Genomic DNA, 26,159 nt, shown 5'->3' on the forward strand with positions numbered 1-26,159 from the left:
TAATTGTTTTTGTTGTTGTCGTCGGTGATTCAAGTCGGTCGTCCGCGCTGCTTTTCTCGCGCTTTTCTTTCGAACACGAACGAAAACAATTTATTAACAAAAGCAGCGCCGCCTCAAAAACACACACACTCGTACTCAAGCACACAGTATATCACCGTTTTGCGAGTGTATTTGTTTAACGCGTATTTGGTGCTTGCAGTTTTGTTGCGGTGCGCCAGTGCAGAGGTGCAGCGCAAGCAGAGAGGCTGCTGGAAAAACTAGGTGTGAAAATGGCGAAAATCAATAACAAAGCAAAATAAATAAAGTGCACACGAAAATAAGTGGTTTTGCAGCAGAAGAGCGGGAAGAGGCAAAACAGCGTAAAAGTGAGAGAAATCCAAGTGCGTGATGATAAAACGAAACGAATAGGAATAAGAATACGAATACGAAAAGGCTATACAAAGGAGACGAAGGAGAAAAGTGCAGTAGAACGTGTGTGAGTGTGTATGTGTGAGTGGAAAGGAAGCCGCCAACAAATTTCGGTGCATTCGCTGCAGACGTCGACGCTGGCGTTTTTTTACGTGACGCGAATTAAATGCGCCGCTTACAGTAGTGCTCTCTTTCTTTCATCCCATCCCGCTCTTGCGCTTATAATTAATTCCGTTTCTGCCGCCGCTGCGAATAGGGTCAAAATAAAACACGTAAAAAATACATCCAAATGCTGGCCGGTTTTCTTGTTTGCGGTTTAAACAGCGCGCAGCGCGCGTGATTCATACGGATTCGGCTTTATTGTTGGGCAGAGTGGCAGCAGGGAAGCAGAGAGGCAGCGGCAGAGGTACATCTACAGCTACACAAACAACACTGCCGTGCATTGAACCGTCGACTGCAACGCAACGGTTTCCTGCTGAAAACATTGTCATACGAGCAAAGGTAGAGGCAGAGGAGCAGCAGCAGAGGACGCAACAGCAAAATGGACAACAGTAAGTTTTTCCTCATTCCTCTCACGCCTGTTGGAAAACTATGAAAATTCCATGAACTGCAGTTTTCGTGTGTTCTTTTCACTCCTCTTCCTCATTTCGGGGTGGGTCCACAGCTCTCGCCGACTCCCTTTTGCTCCCGCATTCGCATTCGCATTTCCTTTGCTGTTGCTTTCTGCTGCAGCGGTGGCGGTGGCGGGCGTGCCTGTCGAGGGGTGGGTGTGGTCCCTGCCAAGGACATTTACCGTTTGCTTTCGAGACTCTAATCCGCATCGAGGCCGCGCGCTCTCTAACGGTACACGGTCGGCATTTAAGCACTTTTTATACCCTTTTCACACAGAAAGAATCGATTTGAAAGGGTATCTAAAGCCCCGACCTCCCGTTGCTAGCCTCTTCTCTTGTTTAACGCTTTTTATGGCCAGATTTTTACAACAATACGCCAAAAAAATAAAACAAAACAAAAACATGGCTAAAAAAAGAAGCTAAAACAAAAAAAGGGAAACCGGTTTTTTTGGGCCAAGAAGAAAAGGTCTTTTAAATGGGAATTTCGGGGCCTTGATGATTTCATGTAGCCAGAAACAGTCACGCCCCTCCCCTACCCCTCCCGCCCAACTGCGTCCCAGAAACGGAAAGATTTCCATGAGAAAATGATCTGGGATTTGGGTTTAATTCGAGAAAATCGCCTCCTTCGCTTCATGGCATAAGGAACAGCTGATTTCTACAACAACAGCAGCTTTGCGCCGATGGGACACGATCCACTCCAGAGAGCGCGTGTGGATCGCAAGAGAGGGAATTTTTCCACAGCTTCCAATGGAAGGATTGACCCGGAAAGGTGTTTCCCGTTGAATCCGTTGCAAAAACGATAACTTTTCAGAGGAAATTTACTCTCCTTTCTTAATCTTTCCTCTTTGTTAAACTTTTCCTTTCAAGCTGTTCCCTAAGCTCCCTCCGAATCGGACCTTTTTCTGACCCCCACAGCTACTGTGCAATGGGCCGCAAAGATAATCCTCCATCGGAGGGGAGGACGGGAGGTGGGGCACTGCCAGAGACAATATTAATAAATCTGAATGTGCGTCGGGTCCGTCGGTCCCAGCCTTGTTATGGCTTCTTTGTGGAGAGAACAGGGCCCCAAGATTGTTCATCGCGTCTCGGGCTTTGTGTCTTGCAACCAGCTGATAATGGAGGCTGATTGGCGGCCCCCCGCCCGTGCCCCTGTCCCAGCTGCACCCAAGCACCGCACCCGCACCCGCACCCGCAGTCGTGTTTTTTTTCTTCTTTACTGATGATTTCTTTTGATGAACCATTTCCAGGGACAGACAATGGAATGGCAATGCCTCTCCATCTCCATTTCCATCTACCTTTTGCTCACTCTCCTCCCTCTCCCCATCTCTCTCTCTCTCTCTGTCGTCCAACATTTGCATCCCGAACAAAGCTTTCCTCCGTCCGTTTAAGTGATTCATTTGCTAGACAAAAGACCGAAAGGAAAGGTAGAAAAGTGTACAAAACAAATGAAAATTATTATTACGATTATGGGTTTATATAACGCCAACGCCTCACAGAAAAAAAAGCGACACCACCAAAAGCAATCAATGGCCAAAAAATGATTCGACAAACGAATACATTTGGATGCCCTTTGCCATGGACGGGTGCTACGGATTCGAAAGGGAAGCTTGTAACGCAGAGAAGGAAGTATTTTCGAGAGTATTTCTATTTCTATTCTCAAAGGAATGATCGGTCTCTGGGAAAGGACAAAGAACACTAGAATAAATACCAAAAATACTAGAAAATACTATCAACTAAAATGATAAGAAATGATAATTTTCACGAATTTGATCCAAATCGGATGGATTTATCTTATAGATCATATAGGAAACAGTGATTTAAGATTAATACACAAAAAAGGTATTTTTATCGTCTTTTGTCGGAGAAAGTTTAAGCGAAAAGAGACAAAAATATAGTGTAGATTACAGGTCTATAAAAATGGCATCAAAAGGGTATATTCCATGCCATTTTAGTCCACAATTCCTCTCCTTTATTTTCCCTTCCCTATTTCCATATTTTCCTTATGCTTTTATCTTATCAAATCGAGTTTTTCTATTTCCTTAAGACACTCCCCGTCCTCGTGTAGTCCCTCCTCCTCCTCCTCCTCCTCCCCCCCCCCCCCCCCTCCTTCTCGTCCACATTTCTGACAATTTAATAAATTGCCATGCCACGCCTCTCTCCACACTCTCCGCCCTCTCCGGCCCCCTTTCTCCACTCTTTCGCTCTCGGCGTGGGCCGTAAATCGCTGCCAATGGGTTAATGAAGAGCCTCTCGACGGGCCACGCCCTCATCTCTGTGGCCCATTTGGCAACACTTTTTCCATGGCTTTTATGTCTTGTGGCTCTTTCTTCATATTCTTCGCTGAAATTATGAGACCTGATGGATGGGTTGGACGTGCTGTATTTCTGTCTGCATGAATCACACTCCGTCCGACCGACATTCTCTCGGAATTTGTCACGAAACAATGACAGGAATTAAGGCTGTATTTTAATGATGGTATGGCATGTGGCATCTGTCGAGGGATTTAAAGGAATTTCCATTCCATTCAGGGGTTGTGGGAGGGGTCCAGAAGAACTTATCCTCCAGGAAATGCGGAAGAGAATAAAGTTGGCACATTTGTGGGAATTCTTAGAGCGATCTCTATGAAATACATCCTAGAATCGGGCTCTTCCTATACGATTGATCAAGGAGTTTACATGTTTTTTGGATAGAAATCTCCTACCAAAAAATATCCAGTGGATTTTACATGTTTTTTGGATAGAAGTCTCCTACCAAAAAATATCCAGTGGATAGATATTTCTACCTCTTTACCTCTGTTTTTTCTAAGCTACTTTATTTCGATTCTTCGATATTCTTGGTGGAAATTTAAGGACCTTTCTGGGACCTATTGAATCACGGACCCCTCGAGAGGATTTTGTGAATGGAAAAAAGAAAATCAACGATGGATTGAGCACCGATTTGGGTACCTTTTACCCCTATTCCCTATATTCTCTAGTGAAATGCGAATCTGGGAGAAATACCAAACGGAAATGCCCTTTTTTTCCAGGGTATTTGTACGTTTTTTGCAATTATTTTGCACTTCTTTTATTTGCATTTTGTCGCCATCGAAGCGAACAGCAGAGGGGAAGAAGAGAGAGAGGGAGGGATCGCCATATTGATATGCAAATAATATATATTTTTCGTGTTTTTTTTGTAGGCGGTAGGGGGGGATTGGGGGGGGGGCGCCTCCGAGTGCATTCGGCGTTCAACGGTTTTCGTGCGGGGCTGTGCCTCTGAGTCACTCGTGGGAGTTGTAGAATTTTGATCGTAAAAGCGAAAATCGTATTTTTTTTTCTATGGGTTTTCGCTTATCTTATCGGTAGTTTGTTCTCCTTCTCAGACTTATCGGTCCGTCCGTCCGTCTACCAAAAGAGAAGCAAATAAATAGTGTATTTTTCTGTATTTCTAAAGATATGAGACTCCCTCTCTCCCTCTCTCTCTCGCTTTTTCTCTCTGTTCTTTTGACACTGAAATGCCTCGGACGAAATCCGAATCTATGTCAAGTTTTTGTGTAATGTTTGATGATGGAAACGCTGTTGAAAGAATCCACTTCTCGGGTTCTCTTTTATTGTTTTCTATCGCCAAGAAATGCGGGTCCCCGTCCCCCGTCCCCCGTCCCCCTGTATTTTGGGACTGCTGCGGAGTGCAGAGCATAGTCTGATATCAATGGACTGGACTGTAGAGAGTGTGGAGCGCATGTACCATATCAATGGACTGATAAGCCCCCGCCGAACGGAACCCCAAGGCCTCTCTTGGGGTGAGATGGGGGGCGGGGAATGCAATTAAATTCGAAGAATTTCTGTAGCCTTAAGGCTACATTTTTTGTTTGTTTTGGGAGCGGATTTTGTGGAGAGAATATGACCTTTATCGGAGATGTTTGATTGGAGGAATAGTAGGACTCGAGTGTACCATAAGTGCCCAACATTTATCATTCCATTTATGGTACTTGTAGATAGGGAAAAATGGTATAGAACTCATTGAAACGTTTTTGTCGAGGCACACAAGGGAGTAATCTGAATTTTTGGAGGAAAATATTCATTAGATTTGATGGAATCCCGCTGCTCTTGAGAGATAGTTCCTATGAGAGAGTTCTCAGAGCATTATCCAAGATCATTCTTTGCCTCAGCGGACCCTAAAATATTGATACCCATAAGAGTATCTCTTAGAGCTCATAAGAGGGAGAATATAGCTGTCTTCCTATGATACACAGTTCCCTTTTGAAAGAACACGATTCTAGCTAATGGATAATCCTAGAAAAGAGCCCTACTTTCCACCTCTCATTGCACTTATCCATCGATTACTCCCCCCATCATCGCACACACTTCACTTCCAAAGTTTCTACCATTTCCATTTCCACTTCCATTCCTTTTCTTCTTTCATTCAATAATAAAATATAGTTTTCCCATTTGCATATTTGATTGCGAAAGGGGAAATCCATTGGAGACTCGCTTGACCTTTGGCCATTGGATCCCCCGCTCCCCTCCTGAAATCGTTTCATTTCGCTAATGCAAAACTCATCATCAAATGCAATTGCTGATGGATGAATGGATGGATGGATGGATGGATGGAAGGGGGAGGGGAAGGGGCCATGGCCATGCCCGACTGCTCCTAAACACTTTCCATCGTAAACTCTTTCGGAATTGAACAGAAGACAGACGGATGGATGGACGAACGGACGGGATGCCCCATCAACGCAAATCAACAGAAAATTAGAGAAGGGGGAAAAACGCACTGTGGGGCCTGCGGAGGGGTGGGGGGGGAAGCTTTTCAATTGGAAGTTTCTGAGCATTCGCTGGCCCTTGGACGTGCTTCGATGGTTTCTTCGGGAAGGGGAAATGCATTCGGAAAAGTGCCCCTTGAGGGGGAGGGGGGGCCCTGCCTCACGCGTGACAATGACGACACCTGGCGGCCATGACTTAATCGAACCCGAATGTTAATGCCACCGAATGATAAGGGGTGTCTCCTCCCTCTCCCCTCCCCCCCGTACACTCCTCCCACGAACCCCTGACGGCCTGAATCTTATCAACGGGATTACACGTTTCGGGCAGGGCTGTGATTCATCATTGTGGAGCTTTTATATATATGTGGATGAGTGCTTACGTCACTTCCTCTCGTTCTCTGGTGCTCGCTCTCTCTCTTTCTCTTCTTCAATTAAATCCAATTGGAATGCATTTCGTTGAGGCGACAAGCGAGAGCCTCTTGTTCTCCTCTCACACGCCTTTTGTGGCCTTGAACTTGGACAACTTCGTATTGCCGTTACTCGAGAGGCTTTGTAACGCACCTCCCGTCAAGGTCAATGCGTGGAGAGGGGGTGCCCATTCAGGGTTCAAGGATACAAGCGAAAGAGTACGTGATTCTGTAACGCTTCGGGGCTAAATTTTGATGGTTTTGTTTGGGAATTTTGGCTTTCAAAAGTTGAGGAACTGCTGGCATCCTTAGGGAGGGTTTCGAACAGGAAACCCAATACAGCAGCTGCTTTTGAGGGGGTATTTCGGAGTTAATGTCTCAACAACAATCTATGTGCGTACTATGTAGAGTCCTGTAATACTTCCTGCATGTCTAGTAGCCCTGAGGGCATTGAGTCGCGGTTTCGTTGTGTTCCGATCCACAACAGAGCTCTCTCTTTTCTGTACCAGCTCACTGTCGCATCACCCTACTGCTCTCTCTCTCCCAGCATTTCCTTTTCGATCTCCCTTATATTTCTCTCTCATGGACACCAACACTACTGCGCCTCACTCGACTCTGAGACGGCTCTCTTCCGCTTTCAGGCCACGCTCTCAGATAAAAACGAATTGAAAGAATAACGGATTACTCTACTGCGCAGCTTCCGTCTTTGCCTGTTGATCCTGTCTCTTGCTTCTGTGCTTCCACTACATTTTATGCTCATCGACTACACATACGCTTTGTTTTATGAATCTGCGACATATGGGGAAGGGGTATCTGCTCTATTTGAGTGGGAAATCTCAGAAGAGTCCCCCATATAGAATTTTGTATACAAATAATCGACAATAATCTAGGGGTATCGATAATTCACCAATAAATATCTGAATTTTTTCGTTTTTCGGGAGTGTTTTAAGGAAGTTTTAAGGATATGCAACCATTCCGTCTCCAAGATATACCAAACCTAATACCCTTTCTAATCATTCCTTACCCTCGGTGGCTCCCTCCACACAAACTTGGACGTGATCATTCCTGTTTGCACCTCTTTTCCACTCCACACGATAGACAGAGACAGAGACAGACGGATTCTCCCACTCCTTTTTCTAAATGCGTTTTTTCATACTCCTTCTTTTTTCCCTTCCCTTTGGACTTATTCTACTCTCCCCTCGCACTCCTGTTTTTCCTGCACTCTTCTGCTTTTCTATTCCCATTTCCCCCTTCCTCTGGTACTCTTTGGCACCTCCCCTCCCCTTCCCCTTCCCCTCCTTCAAGCCATTGCATATTCAAAAGTCAAAACGCACGCAAAGGCAATTTACCGTTTACGGTTCACGGACTCCCCCCTCTCCACCTCCCACCGCCGACACCCCAACCGAAAAACCAACAAAAACAACAGTAAAACCAACACCAAAGACGAGGGCCATAAAAACAGAAAACAAAGAAACGAAACGCAGCGAAAAAGTGGAATGTCGACACTTGAATACCCTTTCGGGGAATTATGAGTCTCGTGTTTACGATTGCCATTCGATAATTCTCCCAAAGAATTGATTAACGATCGACTGGTCGTTGGATAAGGTGCTACCAATAATCATTAAAGCTCTCTTCTACGGGGTTCAAACTTCTCTTCTCTCTTTGTAGGGTATTCGGGAAGACAAACCAAGCAAAACCACAAAAACAAATCCAAAGACAGCCAAAAACCGATGGTTAAACCAATTAGCATGTTCTTGTTTGGTTTTCGTTCTGAAGGGGGTGGTGGAGGGTGCCGTAGAGGGGAGAGCGCATCTTTAAACACACTGAGTGTGTCCCACTCACACTCACACTCACACTCACACTCACACCTACACTTGCAAAGGTGTTTGCTCTGTACGGAACTTTGGCCGCGCGGCACCCTCGGCACCCACCAGCGTCGCGTCGTCGTCGTCGTCGTTCTTCGCTGCAGCTGCTTTACCGGTTGCCGCTTAACCGATTCACCCTTTTACTCTCCCTCTCTCTCTCTCTGGCTCTTTAATTTGTAATCTACCTGCTGCATCTGGCGGAACTTTAGCAGGCGAGTGAATGAGAGAGTGGAGAGCTGAGGAGAGTGGGAGGGAGAGCTGAAAATTGCTAAATTTTTTATTACACTCGAAAAAGCAGGGTATTGGCGTGCGTGAAAAGGGGTATATCAGGCAATGGAACAGGGTTTGAAGATGGTTACGCCATAGAGAATGGTACTCTAATCTTTCATAGATAAAAGCTGTATTAAAGTGTTCAAAAAGTATTCCTATGCAAACGGTGGACCCTTGCTCCTCCTTCTTTCCTCATTCTCGAATGAAGGGCTACACTTTCAACGTTTACGTGTGACTGGCAGCCTACAAAACAGCTGTTTGCTGTTTAATGGGATACTTAATTGTATGGTAAATCGATTCCTGATTCATTTTAGGAGTATATTCCACAAAAGTCTCACCAGAATACAAGATTTTGTCATGGAGAGTACTTAGGAGGTACTTCTTTGATTGAATGACTCCCAGTGGATGCCATTTATCTTCCGTAGTGTAGGGTACTCCCTGGGTCGACTCTGGCCCCCTCCTCGCTTACACCTTAACCTGTTTTTGCGCCACACACTCGACTCCATTCGGTTGTGTTTCCAACAATCCAGCTACCAATTTGCATATCTTTATGGCGGCCTCTGATGTGCTGTTTGACATTGAGGGGAAGCTGCCATCATAACATAACCCTAGACGATGCGATCCCATCTCCAAACTCATCATCCGATGCGATCCAGTCACTGCAAGGCCAGGCCACAGCCACAAGCCACATGCCACACCACCCGCTGCATGGGTGGACCACGCCCCGCTCTGCGGCAGTGGGCGGCCGTGTCATGCGATTTTCTCCAATTTTGACACATTTACACATTTCGTTTTCCCATTCAGTGCCTCTCGACGATGGGGTTTTCACATGCCGCCTGCTTTCCACCGAGCATTTCACCATTTCCCCATTTCCCACTGTTGCTGCCACCACTGCCACCGCTTCTGCTGCTGGTGTGGCATGCCTCCCATTCTAGGCCCTCCTCCTCGCTTGCGCTTTGTGGTCGTCTGGTCGGTTATTATTTTGTTATTCAAGCGTACCACGTCTTCCCTTTCCCCCGCTTTCCCCCCAATCATTCGGTACATGAGCAAAAAAGAAAGAAACAAAAGAGAATAAATGGTAAAAAGGGGGCTGAAAGGGGGATGGAAAAAGAGTTAGAAAACAAAAACCGCATTAAAGGTTCATTTGGGGGCTGTCTTGTCTGTCGCGACTGTCGCTTTGTTTGCCTTTTGCTAGCTTAAACCTTAACTGGAAATACGGTCATACGAGAAGACTGGAACATTGAAACACCGGAACACTGGAAGACGAAGGCTGGCGGAAGGGTTGGTGGAAAAGGCCTGGCCTAGATACAAATGTGCAATCGCTGGAGATGGGAGCGTGTCACGAGGGAGTACGAAGAGAGGGGTAGTACCACCAAAAGAAGGATGAAAGTGGAGGAAGTATCAAGTAGAAGAAGGAGGAGCAAGGTTAAAGTTCAAGAAGGAGTAACGGGAAGAAGGCTGAATGTGGAAGGAGGTTGAAAGTGAAGGAAATTCCTATGCATGGAAGGTTTATCTTTGTCTTAGACCCCAATATGGGAATATTTATTTAAACCCGCAGAACCAAAGGCTAAAGTGTACTTTTTCCCGCTGTTCCCTAAAATAAATTGCAGAAATCGAAGAATCATTGAAATTATCACGATAATCGCATCTTGGATCTATTCCTTTAGGGTGGATTCATGCAGGACTCTTAGTTGGTCATCTGAGAGTATTTATGTACTGGGAACACCAGGTTCCCTAACCGATTGGCACTCAAAGCACAGAAACCAAAGTTCATGGAAAAAGTAAGCATTGAGGAGAGATTTTTGTGGTGGAAAATGTCATTAAAAAATGTGTATTCCACTAATCAAATTAATTGAGTTCAAGTTTATCCATTCGTCATTGAACTCTGTGGTTCCCTTAATTTTTACGAATAAATTATTATTACGGAGATCAAAAGTATCATTTGTACAGAAATATCTACTGACTGAATGGTTCGTTTCATTAAAGCCGTGTAAATATTAGTGGATGAGTCGTATGTCCTGGAATGTTTCTCCTCTAAAACCTACCATAACTTTGTCCAAAGGATTAGCCCACCCTCTCTCCCTTCGCTTCCCAAAGTTCTCTGTTAATCACGAATCCAGTCCCTGCCTAGTGGATTTATCCGCAGTCTTTTAGGGGCCCCTCTGTGCCCCTGTTGCCCCCTCCCTGCCCCTGTTTCTCCGTTGCAAGAGTGCTCGCACTTTTGCCACTTCATCGTCGGTTCGGACGGATCTTTGTGGCGGGAACTGGAACTGGAAAATAAAGTGAAATTATTATGATTCAGTATTTGATTGGCAGCCACTTGAGCCCCTGCTCTCCTCCCCTCTCCCCTCCCTGTGCCACATTCGGTGGCGACACTAAAAGAAATGTCGAGAGCTGCCCGATGTCGAAACGAGCGTGTAAAATGGAAAGCATTTCGAGTCGCTCTTAATGCCATTAAGCGGCTGTCGGAACACACACAACGCGTCGCACAGCCCCATTAAATGTTGGCTAACACTCTCTTCGTGGCCTTCTCTCGGCCAAACACAGTGACAGTTCTTCCCATTCATCCACATATCATGGAAGAGACCAATCGTACTCGTACTCGTAGAATTCCCCCACCCCATTGACCCATTTACCCGCAAAGTGTTTGAGGATTGCTCTCTGGAAGCAAAGAACATCACGTACTCGAAGTATTTATCATTTTCTTGGGTTCTTTATAGACTTTTTCTTTAGTCTTTTTTCCGATTATTGTTTCCTCCATCGACTAAGCCAATAAGCGGTTCCAATACCCATTACTCATCGAGGAGTGCAAACAGGGGTATCCCAAGTGCGTGTCGATTTTTGTAAGAGCCAGAAGGAAGCGTTTCCGTTCCCATAAACGCCAAAAGCAGCTTGTTTCAGTCTCTTTTCCTGTCTTTTTCCCAGTGTGGCTTAGCAGTGTAGGAGGATATCTTGTTATTGATTCATTGGTCGTGTGTGGGGGGTTTTTTTGATGAGTGTGGGATGCTCTGGGAGTTTGTAGCTGTTTTGAGGATACCCTATCCCTCTTCCTTGCTTCCTGGGGGCCTTTTCAGCTGGATAGGGTATTCCCCATTGCATATCCACAAGATACAGAGATACAGATACAGAGATACAGACAGAACTGAGTCAATGGTGCGATTGCGGGGGCAGCCACCTCCTCCAAAGCCAAATAAGTCGAACAATGGCTCTCGTGGAGATGGAGGGGTGGAGGGGCACACATATATAGTTTATAATGTTTGCTTTTATTGTTCCACACTCATGAAAATGTCAGTCATGGTCGTCGCGTTGCTTTCAATACTGCCCATGGATCTCTGTGGACGCCGGAGAATGCGTCATGACACATTGGATTTTGGCTCCGTCTCTGGCTTTTGGAATATTTGTTTGGGATGCCGAATGGCTCTGACATTGTGGTATCTCTGTTTTGGGATGCGGATGTGGATGGGTGCCTCCCATCGGGGGGTTGTAAAGATTAATCTAGTGGGGGGAAAAATGGAAAACTTTGTAATGGAAACAAACATATTTGCGGCTGTGTTTACATTTCAATTTAGTGGATTGAAAAGGCTATACAAAGTAATTAAGGGAACAGATGATGGATGGATGTTCGCTGGTGATCCCAGGAATAGAGTGTTCCAATTTTAATGGACTTTTTCCAAGATTACCTTCTAGGCAGAGGAGGGTTTTAGTATTTTAATAATTCGGAGAATGGATAGATGAAGGAATGGACCCGATTTCATGATTATCCATTCAGTGGAGACACAGCTCTCCCGACAGATCATAAATCCTATCCTATCCGAAGATCTATGCCCTTTTATGGTGCGTGAATTATCGAGACAAGACAGCACACAATTGTGTGCCAGATTGTTTGATGGATGGATGAATGGATCGTCGTATGGCTGGGTGTTTGGGGGAGAGGAATGGACGGGGCTAGACGATCCATGATTTGTCAGAAATTGTCATTCCCCAGTCGCACTGTAGAAGGCGACGCGTCATGTAACTCTTACTTTATTCGTGTGTTTTTTGTTGTACCGCCGCGTGTGCCACAGCAAAAGCAAAAACAAAAGCAAAAGCACGTTAGAGGAGGGAAAGGCAAAAGACAAATGTCACGTTTCGGAGGGGAGGGGAGAGGAGAGGAGCGGGGAGGTTTGTGGAGCAGTGGGTTAAGTGTTGCGCAATCCGAGACGATTGCACAAATATTTGCACATGTCATGCGCCATCCATCCATCCAATAATTGGGTAACACCATCCCCATTCCGGGGTCCTGTGTCCCGTCTGTCCTTCGGCCATTACTCATCCTTGGATTCCCTCTTTCTCGTTGCAGTTCGGGCGGTCGTCGAGTACGAGTACGCGGCCAAGGAGCAGGACGAACTGGATCTCCGCAAAGGTGCCATCATCCATCACATCCAGCAGATGCCCGGCGGCTGGTGGATGGGCACCCTCAAGGCCACCGGCAAGACGGGCATGTTTCCGGACAACTTTGTGCGCGTCCTCGACACCAACGGCAGCACCAATGGCAACGGCGAGCACATCGACGATGGCACAGCCGTCCAGCTGAGGTGGGTTCTGGGGTTCTCCGATACCCTAGCACAAAAGGGGATGTCTAGATTGTAAGAGCCTCAGCCTCAAAATGTTGTGAATGTATAGCCTTCCTTGAAGACCAGGAAGATTTGGTTAAAAACGGAGAATATTTGTAATTGTTTGTGTAATTTTAAGAATATATCTTTGAAAATAAATAAACTTGTGTATTAAGACATTATCTGTAGATCTAGCAAATTATATGATTATCGTAGCATTAGTACTGTCAAAAAAAGACATTTTTTTGTGTTAATATCTTGTATTCTTGATGTAAATTTCTACCTATATATCCCATAAGGTATTATATGAAGCGTTGGACTAACTTGTGTGGAATCGACTCTTGGAAGAACTCGCTACATCGATATACAGATCACCGATGACCTAAAGATATCGTATAAAAAAAACCAAAAAACTGGAGACGCTTTGAAAATCTACGACAGCGGTACATACATATATCACGATAAGACATCAATAAATTATCGATAAAAACCAAAGAACTTGTCGATAACTTATCAATAACCTATCGATAACAATTAGATGCATTCTATGAGTAAATTTAAGTTTCAATGCATTTAATCTATCGTATTTCAACCCATCCCTACGAGGATCTTGTGGGTTAGGAACTTTTTTCAATACCGAAAACTAAATTATAAGGATATTCTTAGAATCATCTATAAAGCATAATTCTACATATTAAAGCAATACCAGCTACAAAAAATAGTTCTGAAAGTACAGTCGAACTTCCACATCGCGAATCCCAAGAGGAATTTGTAATATATAATCCATTTTTGCAGAATCAAGCATTGCAGTGTTCTGGAAATATATTTATTATATAGAAAAATTCGTTGTAGAGAAGTTCGACTGTATTTCCCGAGAATATCTCTAAGTAAAGGGTATCTTATAGTCTGTATATTGTACCTTTTAAGCGCCCCGATATGACGCAATTTCAGTTCAATTGTTGACCAGCAAAAACAGCAAATTTACATTCTCTCTCTCTGCTCTCTCTCGCTCTCTCAGGGACAAATCAGAGACATCGAATCGGCGCGTTAAAGTCGTCTACAGCTACACACAAGTGAACGACGACGAGCTGACGCTGACGATGGGTGATGTCATTGAGTTCTTAGGGGAGGTACGTACCGCCACCCCACGCTCGCGGACGAGGGAAGGGGGGGGGGGGGGGTGCCACCCCACCCGCCCCGCGCTTAACCTCTTGGCCAATAAAAATTGAAATTTCACTCTGTTCTCTCTCTGGTTTGCTCCCATTCAGGTCGAGGAAGGCTGGTGGCGCGGACGTCTGCGCAGCAAAGTCGGCGTCTTCCCATCGAACTTTGTGAGACTTATCGAACCGTCGCCCATACTGGCCTCCAAGCGTCCGCCGACGATTGGTGCCACGGTGAACACTTCATCGCTGACTGCCAAGGCGGCGAATGTGGCAGAAGCGGCATCAGCGGCGGCATCAGCAGCGGCGGCCCCAACAACGAAGCAAACGACCAAGAGCAGAGGAGCACCGGCCACAGTTTCAGCTCCCGCTCCCGCTCCAGCAGCAGCCCCAATCACAGTCCCACCTCCAGCTGCAGCTGCAGCCCCTCCAGTCTCGGATCCCGCACCCATGCTGCCGCCAAAGCCGTCGCGGCTCTGCCGCGTCGAGTTCCCCTACGCCCCGATGAACGATGACGAGCTGGAGCTCAAGGTGGACGACATCATCACGGTCATAAGCATGGAGCTGCCGGACAAGGGCTGGTGGAAGGGCGAGATCCACGGCAAGGTCGGCGTCTTTCCGGACAACTTTGTCAAGATGCTGGAAGGTGAGTGTTTCCCCCCTCCCCTCCGCCCTAGAGGATTCCACTGGATGGATTTCCCCCATCTCCATCTCTCTGTCGCTCATCAGGCCATTGCCTTTCGCTCCGTTTTGATTTCGGTCTGTCAACTGTTGTCATCTCGTCTCCTCCCATCAATGCATCTGCACCCCATACCCCCCTCCCCCCCCACTCTCTTTTAATTGGAGGCAATTTTTCCAACGCATCGGCCGTAAAACCCCCCGTACGGCGACGGCGACGGCGACGGCGACGATCGACGTCGTTAGGCCTCGAAAATTGATGTCGTGACGTAGCCATCATCATTGTGCCTGGATAAAAGTCAATAAACGTTTGTTTGGTAATTGAATTAATTAAGAGAAAAGCCTCCTCAGACACAGACACACACACAGGGAGTCCCGCTCCCGGTTGCAGATGGAATCCCCCTACTCCTCCTCCTCCCCGCCGCCGTCTCAAGATCGTAAATGTTTATCGCTTGTGCAAAATTTTCAAACTGCTTTCGATGGCCCATCCACTTACGCCTTGGAATTGATTAGGATTTTGTTACCCAAATGTTACTCATGTTTTTATATGGGAATCTGTGTCTTAATTGGCTCTAAGCAGGAATGGGGCAAGAGCCCCGGTTAGTCTCTGGATTTCCACTAGTCAAAGCACAGATCGTTGGCTGCAGGAAGGCTGTATAGTGGATGGATCTATAAAGAATACCAGTTGATGTTCCTTTACCCATTACTCCAAAGCATGAACTTCCACAAAGGACTGGAGAATGAAATATATGTAGATTTCAAATATGAATTGGAATGATCTTTGGATGTCATATCACCCGAAATCCATTCAAATTGTACTCTAAACTATCGCTGCACTTCATTTAAGAGGAATATGCAGACTTTGATCTGGATATAGTACGACTTTTAGGCGTATTCCACTTATGAGTATGTAGATACTTTTCCCCTTCTCCATTCTCTATGGAAATAATGATTCCAAATTAGGATTCCTCAAGCTAAAAATCCTTCGATTCGATTAAACTCTGGTGCCTACAGAAAGATACCTCTTCCTTCTTGCCTTAAAAGTTTTTCCAAATCCATCTGCTTTCCAAGGAGATTCCTTGATGTGATAAAAGATCTTCCAGGCTATACCTTTAATAGAGATTTTGTTCTGTATTTGGACCTACATGTACATACCTTTTATCCCAAGCAAACTTCCTAAAACAGCAGCGGAAACAAGTGATAGATAGATTAAAACCCATTTAAAGCTATTTTCGGCGTCGTTTTTCCACCACAAATATGTTCTCCTGAGATGTCTTTATAGATATATTATTACAAATTACAGATAAGCACTCCCAGAACAAAATACACATGATACTCGTACAATAGGCCTCCCCTAAGCTCCCTCCGAAGCCAAAACAGCCTAAAGATAGACAGCTGAACAGTAGCCATAAGACAGTAGCCCCAAAGATAACGATGTAGATAGCCCCCCCTTGGGATCCACAGAAAGTATCTCTTTCCCCGTCCCCCCACCATCTGCGCTGGCACATCATCGCACACTTCACTTTCAAAACAAATCACATTACATTGCCACTCGACAATCCCTCAATCCTTCAATCTTTAACCATTTTCATGTTCGTTTTTCCCTCCTCCCTCCTTCCAAAAATGAAAACTGTTTTGAGTATGAGTTTTTATGACTTGCATTTCGTTTGAAGACTTTTTTATTGGACATTTGTTTGGTTTTCCTTCTTCTCTTTCTATCTTTCTCTATTTATTGTATATCCATCTCTCTTTCTTATGACTCCAATGTCGTTTGGGGTTTCTCTGTGTAATTTTTCCTCAATACTTTTCTTTTTTCCTTTACTCTACTCTACTCCTCTTCTTCTTCTTCTTCTTCTAATCCTCCTTCTACTTCTTCCACGATTTTGCCCACAATTTTTGAACCACACGAACCACACTGAAACCACTGAAAACAACACTAAACTGAATTGTGCAACACTGAACTGTGCAACACTAACCTGTGCACTGTGCAACACTGAACCGTGAACTGTGCAGCTCCTCCCATGCCACCGCCACCGCCGCCGCGCCCCCGTGCCCGACCCCGAGCTGGCGCTGGCGCTGGAGGCTACTCGGACCGTGCCCCACCACGGACGCAGCGCGGCGGCTCTTTCGAGTTCTTGGGCGCGCGTATGGCCAGCTTTATCACCACGATTTGTATGTAAACGAGTTTTTCCAGTAGGCAGAGTTGCTCCAGCACCCCAGCCCACCCCATCTCCCCCCTCCCCCTCGAGTGGTGTGCAGAGTTTTCCTTTTTCTTCTGTTTTCCTGCTGTAGTATTATCTTTTCTTTCGTTTATATTTATTTTTCCTTTCTCTCCGGCCTCCATCCTTGGGGCGCTTTTCGTATGAAATGGAAAATAGCTTGACTCTGCCCCACCGACCCCCCCACCAAGCCTTGGTTTTCGTAGACCGCTTTTCCTTTGCTCATAATTTCTTTGATTTATATTTCGCTTGTGCGGCATACACTTTCCTTTTGGGGGAGTATGCCTGGGGCTTTGTTTTTGTGTGTCACTGTCACAAATTTTCACAAGTAAATCCCCAATCGATCGTTACGCATCCAAATCCGATCGTTATGAGCTACGTCCAGACCCTGGTGGACATGGGCTTCCGCCGGGAGCGCGTGGAGTTCGCGCTGCAGGTGACCGGCAGCGAGGGTGTGGAGCCGGCGATGGAGTGGCTGCTGGCCCATCTTGACGAGGAGATTCCCTCCGCAGGAGTGCGTAGAGCCGCAGGGGCAGGGGCGGCACCCTCAGCCAGTGGCAGCCAGGAGGACCCGGCACCCAGCAGCAACGGCGAGGGCGGAGCCGGCCCTGGGGAGAACTCTGGCGAATCGGCGGTGGCCAAGTCGGTGAAGTGCGACGACTGCGGCAAGGTGCTCAAGGATCACTTGGAAGTCGAATACCACGCTGCCAAGACCGGCCACAGCAACTTTTCGGAGTCCGCGGAGGAGAAGAAGCCCCTCAGCGACGAGGAGAAGGCGGCCCAGATGGCCGTCATCGCGGAGAAGCTCAAGCAGAAGCGCGTCGAGCGGGAGGAGCGTGAGAAGGTGGACGCCCTGGAGCACGAGAGGAACCGCATCCGGCAGGGCAAGGACATGGCCGAGGCCAAGCGCCGCACGGAGGAGACCGAGATGAAGAAGATCGTCGATGAGCGCAGGCGCGAGAAGGAGGAGGACAAGGAGGCCCGCGACCGGGTGCGTGCTCAAATCGAGGACGACAAGGCCGCCCGCAGGGCCAGAGAGACTCCACAGATGCCCAGCAAGGAGCCTGCTCCCTCCGTCAGCTCTCCCAGCGGCGTCAAGTCGCCGTCGCGCGACTACACCGAGACCCGCATCCAAGTGCGTCTGCAGGACGGCTCCACCCTCACCGAGACCTTCGGCGTGAAGGAGCCGCTGTCGGCCGTGCGCGTGTTCATCCAAGCGAGGACCGGCATCGAGACGCCCTTCGCCCTGATGACCACATTCCCGCGCAAGCTCTACGCCGAGGAGGACTACGGGCAGCCGCTGGAGGTGCTCGGCCTGGTCCCCACCGCCGTCATCACCATGACCAAGGCGGCTGCGTAAGGAGATCTATCCAGGGCGCGCGCTATAATCCCCCCTCCCCCAGAAACACGCGATTTTATATTATATTAAAACTCTGACAGATCCACTGTAGCAGTGGAGCCTTAAAGTCCGCCTCTCTGTTGCTTCCAGAAAGGGTATTCAGAGTCCCACCCAAAGCCTGGTCCTGGTTTTCCCCATCTCTTGGCTCTCTTCCATCGTGCGTTTGCGTTTATTTATTTGCTTTTCCCCCATTGCCCTGGGAGGCGGAGGCAGAGCGAACTGGGCGTGGCCCCCGTCCCGTGGGGGGTCTGGGAGCAAATCGCTTTGTTTACGATCATTTTTCTTTTCAATTTGCGCTTGGATTTTCGTCCAAACTTTGCTTTTTGTTTGTTTGTCTTTGTCATTTGCATGGAATACGGGTTTCGGCTTGGCTTTTTGTTTGTGCGAAACTTTTCCCAGAAACTTGTGGCTTGGAAAAATGTTGGGGATGTTATTATCTAATTAATAGGTATTATTAGTGCTGCATACTTTGCGGTTGCTCGCGGAATCTCAAGTTTTTGCTTTAAAAATGTATGCTTGACATTTCTTTTCTTTTGTTTGCTTTGGCTTTTGATTTTTTCTGTTTGTCAACGTCGCAGTTTTTTTTCTATGGCGACGTGACCAACGCCACCTTCGACACTTGAGAGCGCGGATCGGAGAGCTTCGACTGAGAGCCGGAGCTTTGATGCCCTTCCATCACTCACGCACACATGCATTTATACTTTAAGCCGATTCACTCACAGACGAATGTTTGATGCTCGTTTATGCACGCGTTCTGGAGGTGTTTTGGAGAGGCTGCCTTATCTGCATCAAAATAAGAATACCCTTTGCTAGGGTACAGCCGTAAACAGCCGTTGTTGTAACTGGTTTTTCTCTGTGCCTTTGTCTTGCTCTTTGACTTTGCCTGCTGTACCACTCTCTCACCTCGCGCACAGAGTCGCCTCTTTCTCTCTTAGCTAATCATCATCGCGATCATCATTATGTTTATCTTCGCTCATCATGATCATCTTCGTCGAGGTGGCGTCGGCAGAGACATTAGCGGCGATTATCAGTGGGAAGCCACAACAACACAAGCGCGCGCTTCAGTTGTTCGCTCTCTCTCTCTCTCTTTCTCTCAATCTCTGATTGTGTAAAGGTATATTTGAATAGAAGGTGCAGCAGTCTCGATCTGCACTGCTTATCTCCTACCGTATATGCATACGGCGCTCTCTCGGACTGGCTCACCTGCTAATTGAATATACCTTTGTCTTCCCCCTCCCTCTAGCCCAGGGCCAACCAAGCCCCCTTTGTTTTAGTTTCTTTATTTTATGCTTATCAACAAAGTTGCGAGAGAGAGCTTGAGCTTGAGCTTCAGCTTTGGCTTCAGCCGACCGACCCACTTGACGTTTCGGCTCTCTCAACATTTGTTGTTTTTGGTTTTTTGTACCTTTGGCAGCGTTTTTGTTTACCTTTTTGCTTTAGTCGTTTCGATTTTCTTGACCATTTACGTTATTGAAATATTTTGTGGTGCGGCTGGCTATACGTTTGTTTTCTTCAACCTTTTGTTTCTCTGATTCTAATTTTCATTCTCATTCTCTCTCTCTCTCCGGCTTGAGCTCGCTTGGTTTTGTTTTTCGGTGCGTGCGTGTGCTACAGTTACCGTTCTTTCGGCTTTCTTTCTGTGTCTCTCGGTCTGCCTCTGTCTCTGCCTCTGTCTCTGCCTCCGTCTGTGCAATTGCATTTGTGCGGCCTGCTTTTTGCCACATGGCAAAGAGATCTGAAGTGTCAGCAGAGAATCAGCAGCAGCAGAAAAGCAGAGGCAGCAGCAGAAGGGCAGCATCGGCAGAACAAGAGCTTCGCTTCCCACTCAATTAATGCTGATCTTGCACGATACGTTTTACACCGACGCTTCGACTCTTCGACCTTTCGAAAAATGTTAATATTCAGATTATTACGTTAGATTTTAAACGTAAATCATTCGGTGTCGATGGTTTTATTAGGTAAAAACCTTCAAATACAACTTGTTTTAACAAAACGAACAAAAAGCGTGTGTACATGAGCGATGGGAAGTGTTTAGGACGTGTTCTACAAGTACTTTATTGGATTTTGCGTCGGTGAAGTGCTCCATTACTGCGGAATTTATGTGAAAAACGTGCCGTGTTACAGAAAATAAAAGAATAAAGAAGAAACGGTTTTGGCACCCCATCCCATAGTAATTACAGATATTGTGTTTGTCTCCTGTGTAAATTAATGATTATAATTTGCTGCTCGCTCAACGTAAATGATTCGCCGTCGCAGTCGCCGTCGCTGTCGGCGTCAGCTTCGTCATAATTAACCCAAAGCTGGCAAACGCAAGTTCGTTGCTTAAGTCGTTCGATTGTGTGCGTGAGCGTGTGTGCAAGGTGTTAGCGTGTCAGTGTGTGTGTGTGTGTGTGGGGGACAGCCGCTGGCAGAAAATCCAATAATATTAGCAGATAAATGCAACAGCACGTCGACATTGGAATTCCCTTTTAGTAAAAGTTTTAGTTTTCTCAGAGCCAGAGATTTTCCGTTTCCCCAAGATATGATGATGGATAACTCGATAGAGTAAGAAGCTATTTGTTATGGCACTCGACGGTCCTATAGCTCCTACTATTCGGAAGAATAGTGACTGTTTCACTACGCTACAAACCTCTCAAAGACATTGTGAGAGGGTATCAAAAAAAGGGCATACAAATAATAATAATAATGACAATCCCCCAAAGGCCCCCAACGCTCAATTACTCAATACTTAAAAATATCAAATTCGCGCTGCTTTTGTTTAGTGTCAAACTTAATTTCGCTTCGCTTTTTTGCGCCGTTTTCTGTTATTGTGACAGCAGTAGTGAAAGTCGTCGTTTATTTCTTAAGAAAATGCGGTTTCTTATGGTCGTTGTGGTGCCACCATGAAAATGGGTTTAAGCCATGACAATGCCAATTCTTTGGTTGAGAAATACTCCTCCGGATCGCAGGGGTACGTTGGCTAATGAAATAACGACGGGATGTGTCCGAATCTGGCTCATCTTTGGGCTGGAATCAAGTTTTTGGATGATCCATAGATGACATAAGCAACAGAACAAGTTGCGGTATAATTAGAGATGATGATTGCTTCGGTGGAGGCTGAGTAAATCATTGTCCAGATGTTTCGAGCAAGTGCTGTATACAGTACCATCCACAGGGGGTTACTCTAAGAATAGTTAAAGATGGATTGGGGATGCTAGAAAGTGGATTGTGAGATCAGATCTCACAGAATATTTCCAAGTACACTTTGGAATATTCAATTTTTTTTGCTTTAAGATCTTGTAGAACCCCTTAGGGTCTCCTTATTACCTGTTAGAAGTATTAATATGGATTGTGGCTAAGTACTCTTTGAATAAACACATTTACCATCATGTATTTGCACCTGTTTTGACTCCACATCTCGATTTCCCTGTCATCTTTCTATATCTCCATCTCATCCGTAGATTATCCTTGAATTTTGTTAAACCTTTGAAAGGGATACTCTGTTAGAGTGCTTCCCCAATTCGTTGCTTGGATTTTTGCCGCTTTTATTTCCTGTTTATTGTTAATGCCATTTCTTTGGGCCTGACCTTTACACATTTTCTGTTGTGTTACCCAATAACCAATAAGTGTTTTGTTGTTTGCTTTGGCCATTTATTGGCATTTATTTGTGCCCGTTGGCCGTTCATTTTGGATACCCTCTGCGGAGAGAGGGTGTATGGGGCTTGACAAGAAGGCATGGGCATTCGATCTGCCAGGGTATCCAAAGTATCCAAAGAGCATCTTCTTTTCTTGTTTGATTTCGTTTTGTGTAGTGTTTTTGCTGTACCGCACCGCACCGCACCGCTCCTACGCCTGCGCTTTGTAGCTGTGTGTCTTTCTGTCTCTTCTGTATTTCCGCAGAGAGCGTTTCCACATTATTTTTATTGACATTTGGCAACAAGTTGGCAGCCGAGACGGCTCTGATGGAAACCAGTTTGCTGCCAGCTGTTCTGCCCCCGAGAGACGGATGGGTTAGTCATGGCCCACGGATATGGATGGGCCGCGGCTGGCGCATCTTGAATTGGGAATGAGATGTGGCCGTAGAGTTGAATGATTTGCATGGGAACAGAAGGTGCAAACCGCGCACTAATGCCCCCGTTTGCTTGCCCTTTTCCAGTTGCCCCCATCAACGAGCCAGCCACGACACAGCCACTGCCGCAGCCGCACCCACACTCACTGCCTCAGCAGCAGCAGCAGCAGCAGCAATCCCAGAAGAAGATCAGCAACAGCATCGCCAACGCCACCAGCCACCACATGACCACAACGAATTCGGTCAACGCCAACAGCAGCAGCAGCACGACGGTGAGCAGCAGCCAGCAGCGGGAACAGGTGCGGGAGCAGACCACCAACTCGACCACATCGAAGGTGTACATCAAGAAGACGGGCAGCAGCTCCCAGAGCAGCAGCTCCTCGGGCCGCAAGGAGAGCTTCGGGTCGCGCGACTCCCTCAACGACATCCTCAGCGAGACGGGCCTGCCCACCGGCAATGTGGCCGCCCAGCGCAAGTCCCTGGAGACCAAGAACCTCGACCTGAGCAAGCAGCCGGGCCAGCAGAAGAGCGCGGCCACCACGACGGCCCTCAGCAAGAGCATGGAGAGCCTCGATGAGAAGGTCAAGTCCCCACCACCGCCAGTGCTGAGCAAAAAGCCCAGTGTGCCACTAAAGAAGACGCCAACAGGCGGAGTGCCAGTGGCAGGTGAGTGTAAACCCTTCGATACCCTCTGCGGAAACCATTCTAACCTCTCCTCCTCCTTCTGTAGGCAACCTCTTGGGCGGCAAAAAGAAGAGCAACCCCGAGGGAAAGCTAACCAGCGCCGTGTCGCACGATCTGGCCGATGGTCTGGCAGCCAGCAAGCTGATCGCCGGACATCTGCCCGAGCAGGGAGTCGCCGGCAATCTGGTGATCCGTCGAGCGGCCACCATAGCCGGAGAGGACGTTGAATTCGACCTCGTGGAGCGCGCCTCGATCCTGCCCGATGTGCGGGCAGGGCGCGTGAAGGCGCCCAAGCGAAGACCGCCCTCGGCGGCCATCAATGTGCTGGGCGAGAGCAACAACAATTCGGTGTACGTGAACGGCAGCGGGATGGCCGGGACGGGCGGCAGTGCCAGCGAGCTGAGCGAGGACGGGGGCAGGCAGGCGGCCTCCTCCGACGACAACTCCACGGGCGAGGAGCAGCTGGCCAAGCCGAAGCCGCGCGAGTGGGAGAAGAAGAAGGCCCCGTGGATGGAGGAGCTGAAGGCCTCGCAGGTCACCCGCAAGAAGACCTCCCCGAGCGTGGAGCCGCGCGGCGCCTCCGTGGCCGAGCGCACCTCCAAGTTGTTCGCCGCCGAGCAGGTGGCAGCCAACTCTAGTGTGGTCTCCAGCAGTGCCACGAGTAGTAGCAACGGCAGTCAGCAGAGCAGCAGCACCACCACGAAAGTGCAGTCCTCGGCGGTGACGTCGTCCAGCCTCCTGCAGCAGTCGATGATCGTGGAGAGCAGCAGCCGGAAGGAGACGTCGGCCATCACCAGCAGCAGCATCAGCTCTGTGGCCACCAGCACCGATGCAGCCATGTCCCGCAGCCTGTCGGCTGCCAAGGCGGCGGCCAGCGACGAGGAGACGCGAGCGCCACGCCCCAACAGTCTCTCCATAAGGAATCGCAGCGTCTCGCCGCTGGTCAAGACCTCCAATGCCACGCAGGTGCAGTCCCAGACGCAGGAGGAGAAGACAGCCACCACCAGCAGCAGCAACAGCAGCAGCACCACTGTTCAGCAGATAAACGCAAGTTCAGCCCCCGCCCAGCAGCTCAGCAATCACCAGGAGTCGGCGTCGGCGTCAGTGTCAGCGGCGGCGCCACGCGTGGCACATCTCGAGCAGCGGGTGGACAAGCTGGAGGCCATGGTGCAGACCCAGCAGCGGACCATCGAGGAGCTGGTGCGGTCGATGCGGGAGGAGACGGACCGCGTGAAGCTGCTGAGGAGCGAGCTGGACAAATACGCCCAGTGCGTGACGCAAGTTTGAGCCTGTGTTTGAGCCGAACGTTGATTGTTGTGTTAGCTGCTCGTTTTAGCCCCCCGCCCCAGACCCCCAGCCAAACAGCCCACAGCCCCACAGCCCCCGTAGTAGATTTTAGCTAGCTTTAATCTATGATTTGTATCTATCTGTATGTCGTGCTGTCGGCTAGACGTTTGCGACCCGAACCTCTACATTCCAAGTGCGTAGAACGTAGTAGAACGAACCCAAGACAATCCCAAATATCGTATAAAACTCTTGTACTCTGTACTTACATGGTCGCATGGAAATGCCGCAGAATCCACATCCACTCCACCCTCTGTGCGCCCACACACTCTTGCATCTTCCGTCGATCCACGCCAAGCCATTTTTGTGTTGATTTGTGCATGCGAGAAGACACGGCGCTACCATATCCATATCCCATGTATATCTGATAATTTCGATAAGTATTTTTTATATGCAATACATTCGTAATCCCAGAGGAACGAAGGAGGAGGCGAAAGAGGAGGTGCTGGTGGGCACTGTGTGATTTCTTTAATCGGAGCTGCTTTCAATTGCAATTTGTTTTGTTTATACGATTAATGATTATTTTACGATGTATTAAAGTTATGAGTAAACCACACTGTACTATAAACTATACTAAAAGAAAGAGAACTAGATCGAGAAGAGAAGAACTAGAGAGCGGAGAGATCGGAGAGCATAAGCATATGTCCAAGTGGAGATGATGCCTAAAACTTAAGCAATACCAATAAATAATGCAAATAAATATTATACATGTTTTCTGAATGTTCTGTTCTTATGGTTTACTATACTCTACCCTACCGCCTATCTTATAGATGTCATGTTAGAGAATCCACAACATATCTATCGTACATATATCTAACCCAGTCTCTCTCTCTCTCTCTCTGTAATCTATCTTTTCCATTTACGAAAACAGCAAGCAATCGCGTCGCGGGAAGTTCGACAATTGGATGTTCTAATTGATCGGAGGAGCAGCCACGCAACAGCTAGAGATCATCCCTAGTTGTCTGTACAACTACCATATGTTTTCCTTTCTTTTTGTGATAAGCCTCTCTCTCCCCCTCTGAGCATACCATTCAGCATTCAGCAATCTGTAGTCTAAACAAATCAATATCTCGGTACCGGAACCAATCCCCCCGATCGCCCATTTGTTAGCAAATATATGTCGCATTTTGTATCGCTTAAACTGTAAATATTAATGTACATTGAATATGGCTTATAAAATAAACATTTACTTAATAGTTTTTACTATTTTTAATTGAAAACCGTGCGACTAAAATGCTGTAATGATCCATCAGCCGAAGGATACCAGTCGTTCGAAAAGTATCTTATGAAATATTTTGCAATAAATAAACAGAAAAACATAAGAAAACCGTCGAGATGTTCTACCATTATTTTGTTCTAGGCTTGTTATTAAAATTCGGGTTTTAAGCCAAAAAAGTTATACAAATCTAACTGAATTATTTCTGCTACTTGCTAACTACACAGAGATGTATTTTTACATGCACTTTGTTTAGTGTTGGGTAATATCGAATGCATTTGAAGTGGCGCCATTTTCAAATATTAACGTGGTTGTTGTCTTGGCTAAACGACTCACCAAACAAAATTATTTTATTTAGTTTAGTTAATCCCCGCCTTTCGATTTAAGGGCTAAAAAATAATTATTACTATTCCTTTGGTGTTCAATTATGTGGTTTGTTATGTGGACTTATGGGAGCTCTCGCAGCAAAATCTTTTGGTTTGAGCTGGCGCATTTGCATACACGTGGTTGGAGGCTAGGA

At 47.1% G+C, this 26,159-nt stretch overlaps 2 protein-coding genes across 4 annotated transcripts; both read left to right on the forward strand.

The window, feature by feature from the left end:
• Nucleotides 1–25,643, forward strand: LOC108156307 (SH3 domain-containing kinase-binding protein 1). 3 transcript variants are annotated; one of them, XM_033388506.1, is made up of 8 exons: nt 1–959; nt 12,639–12,873; nt 13,910–14,021; nt 14,160–14,697; nt 16,743–16,901; nt 22,483–23,061; nt 23,126–24,347; nt 25,295–25,643. In XM_033388506.1, the coding sequence occupies exons 1-8, from the start codon at nt 950–952 to the stop codon at nt 25,335–25,337; spliced, it is 2,898 nt and encodes a 965-aa protein (XP_033244397.1). In that variant the 5' UTR covers nt 1–949; the 3' UTR covers nt 25,338–25,643. The 3 variants fall into 3 exon arrangements, with proteins under 3 accessions (XP_033244397.1, XP_033244398.1, XP_033244399.1); XM_033388507.1 differs by lacking the exon at nt 16,743–16,901 and having other exon boundaries at nt 2–959; XM_033388508.1 differs by lacking the exons at nt 1–959; nt 12,639–12,873; nt 13,910–14,021; nt 14,160–14,697; nt 16,743–16,901 and adding an exon at nt 20,286–20,305.
• Nucleotides 17,082–18,400, forward strand: LOC108156308 (UBX domain-containing protein 1-like). Its single transcript, XM_033388509.1, has one exon. It carries the CDS (start codon nt 17,097–17,099, stop codon nt 18,306–18,308), a length of 1,212 nt encoding a protein of 403 aa, XP_033244400.1. The 5' UTR covers nt 17,082–17,096; the 3' UTR covers nt 18,309–18,400.
• Nucleotides 25,644–26,159: the final 516 nt, after the last annotated feature.

The sequence above is a fragment of the Drosophila miranda genome, chromosome 2, assembly GCF_003369915.1.
Source record: "Drosophila miranda strain MSH22 chromosome 2, D.miranda_PacBio2.1, whole genome shotgun sequence".
NCBI classification, from domain to species: Eukaryota; Metazoa; Arthropoda; class Insecta; order Diptera; family Drosophilidae; genus Drosophila; species Drosophila miranda.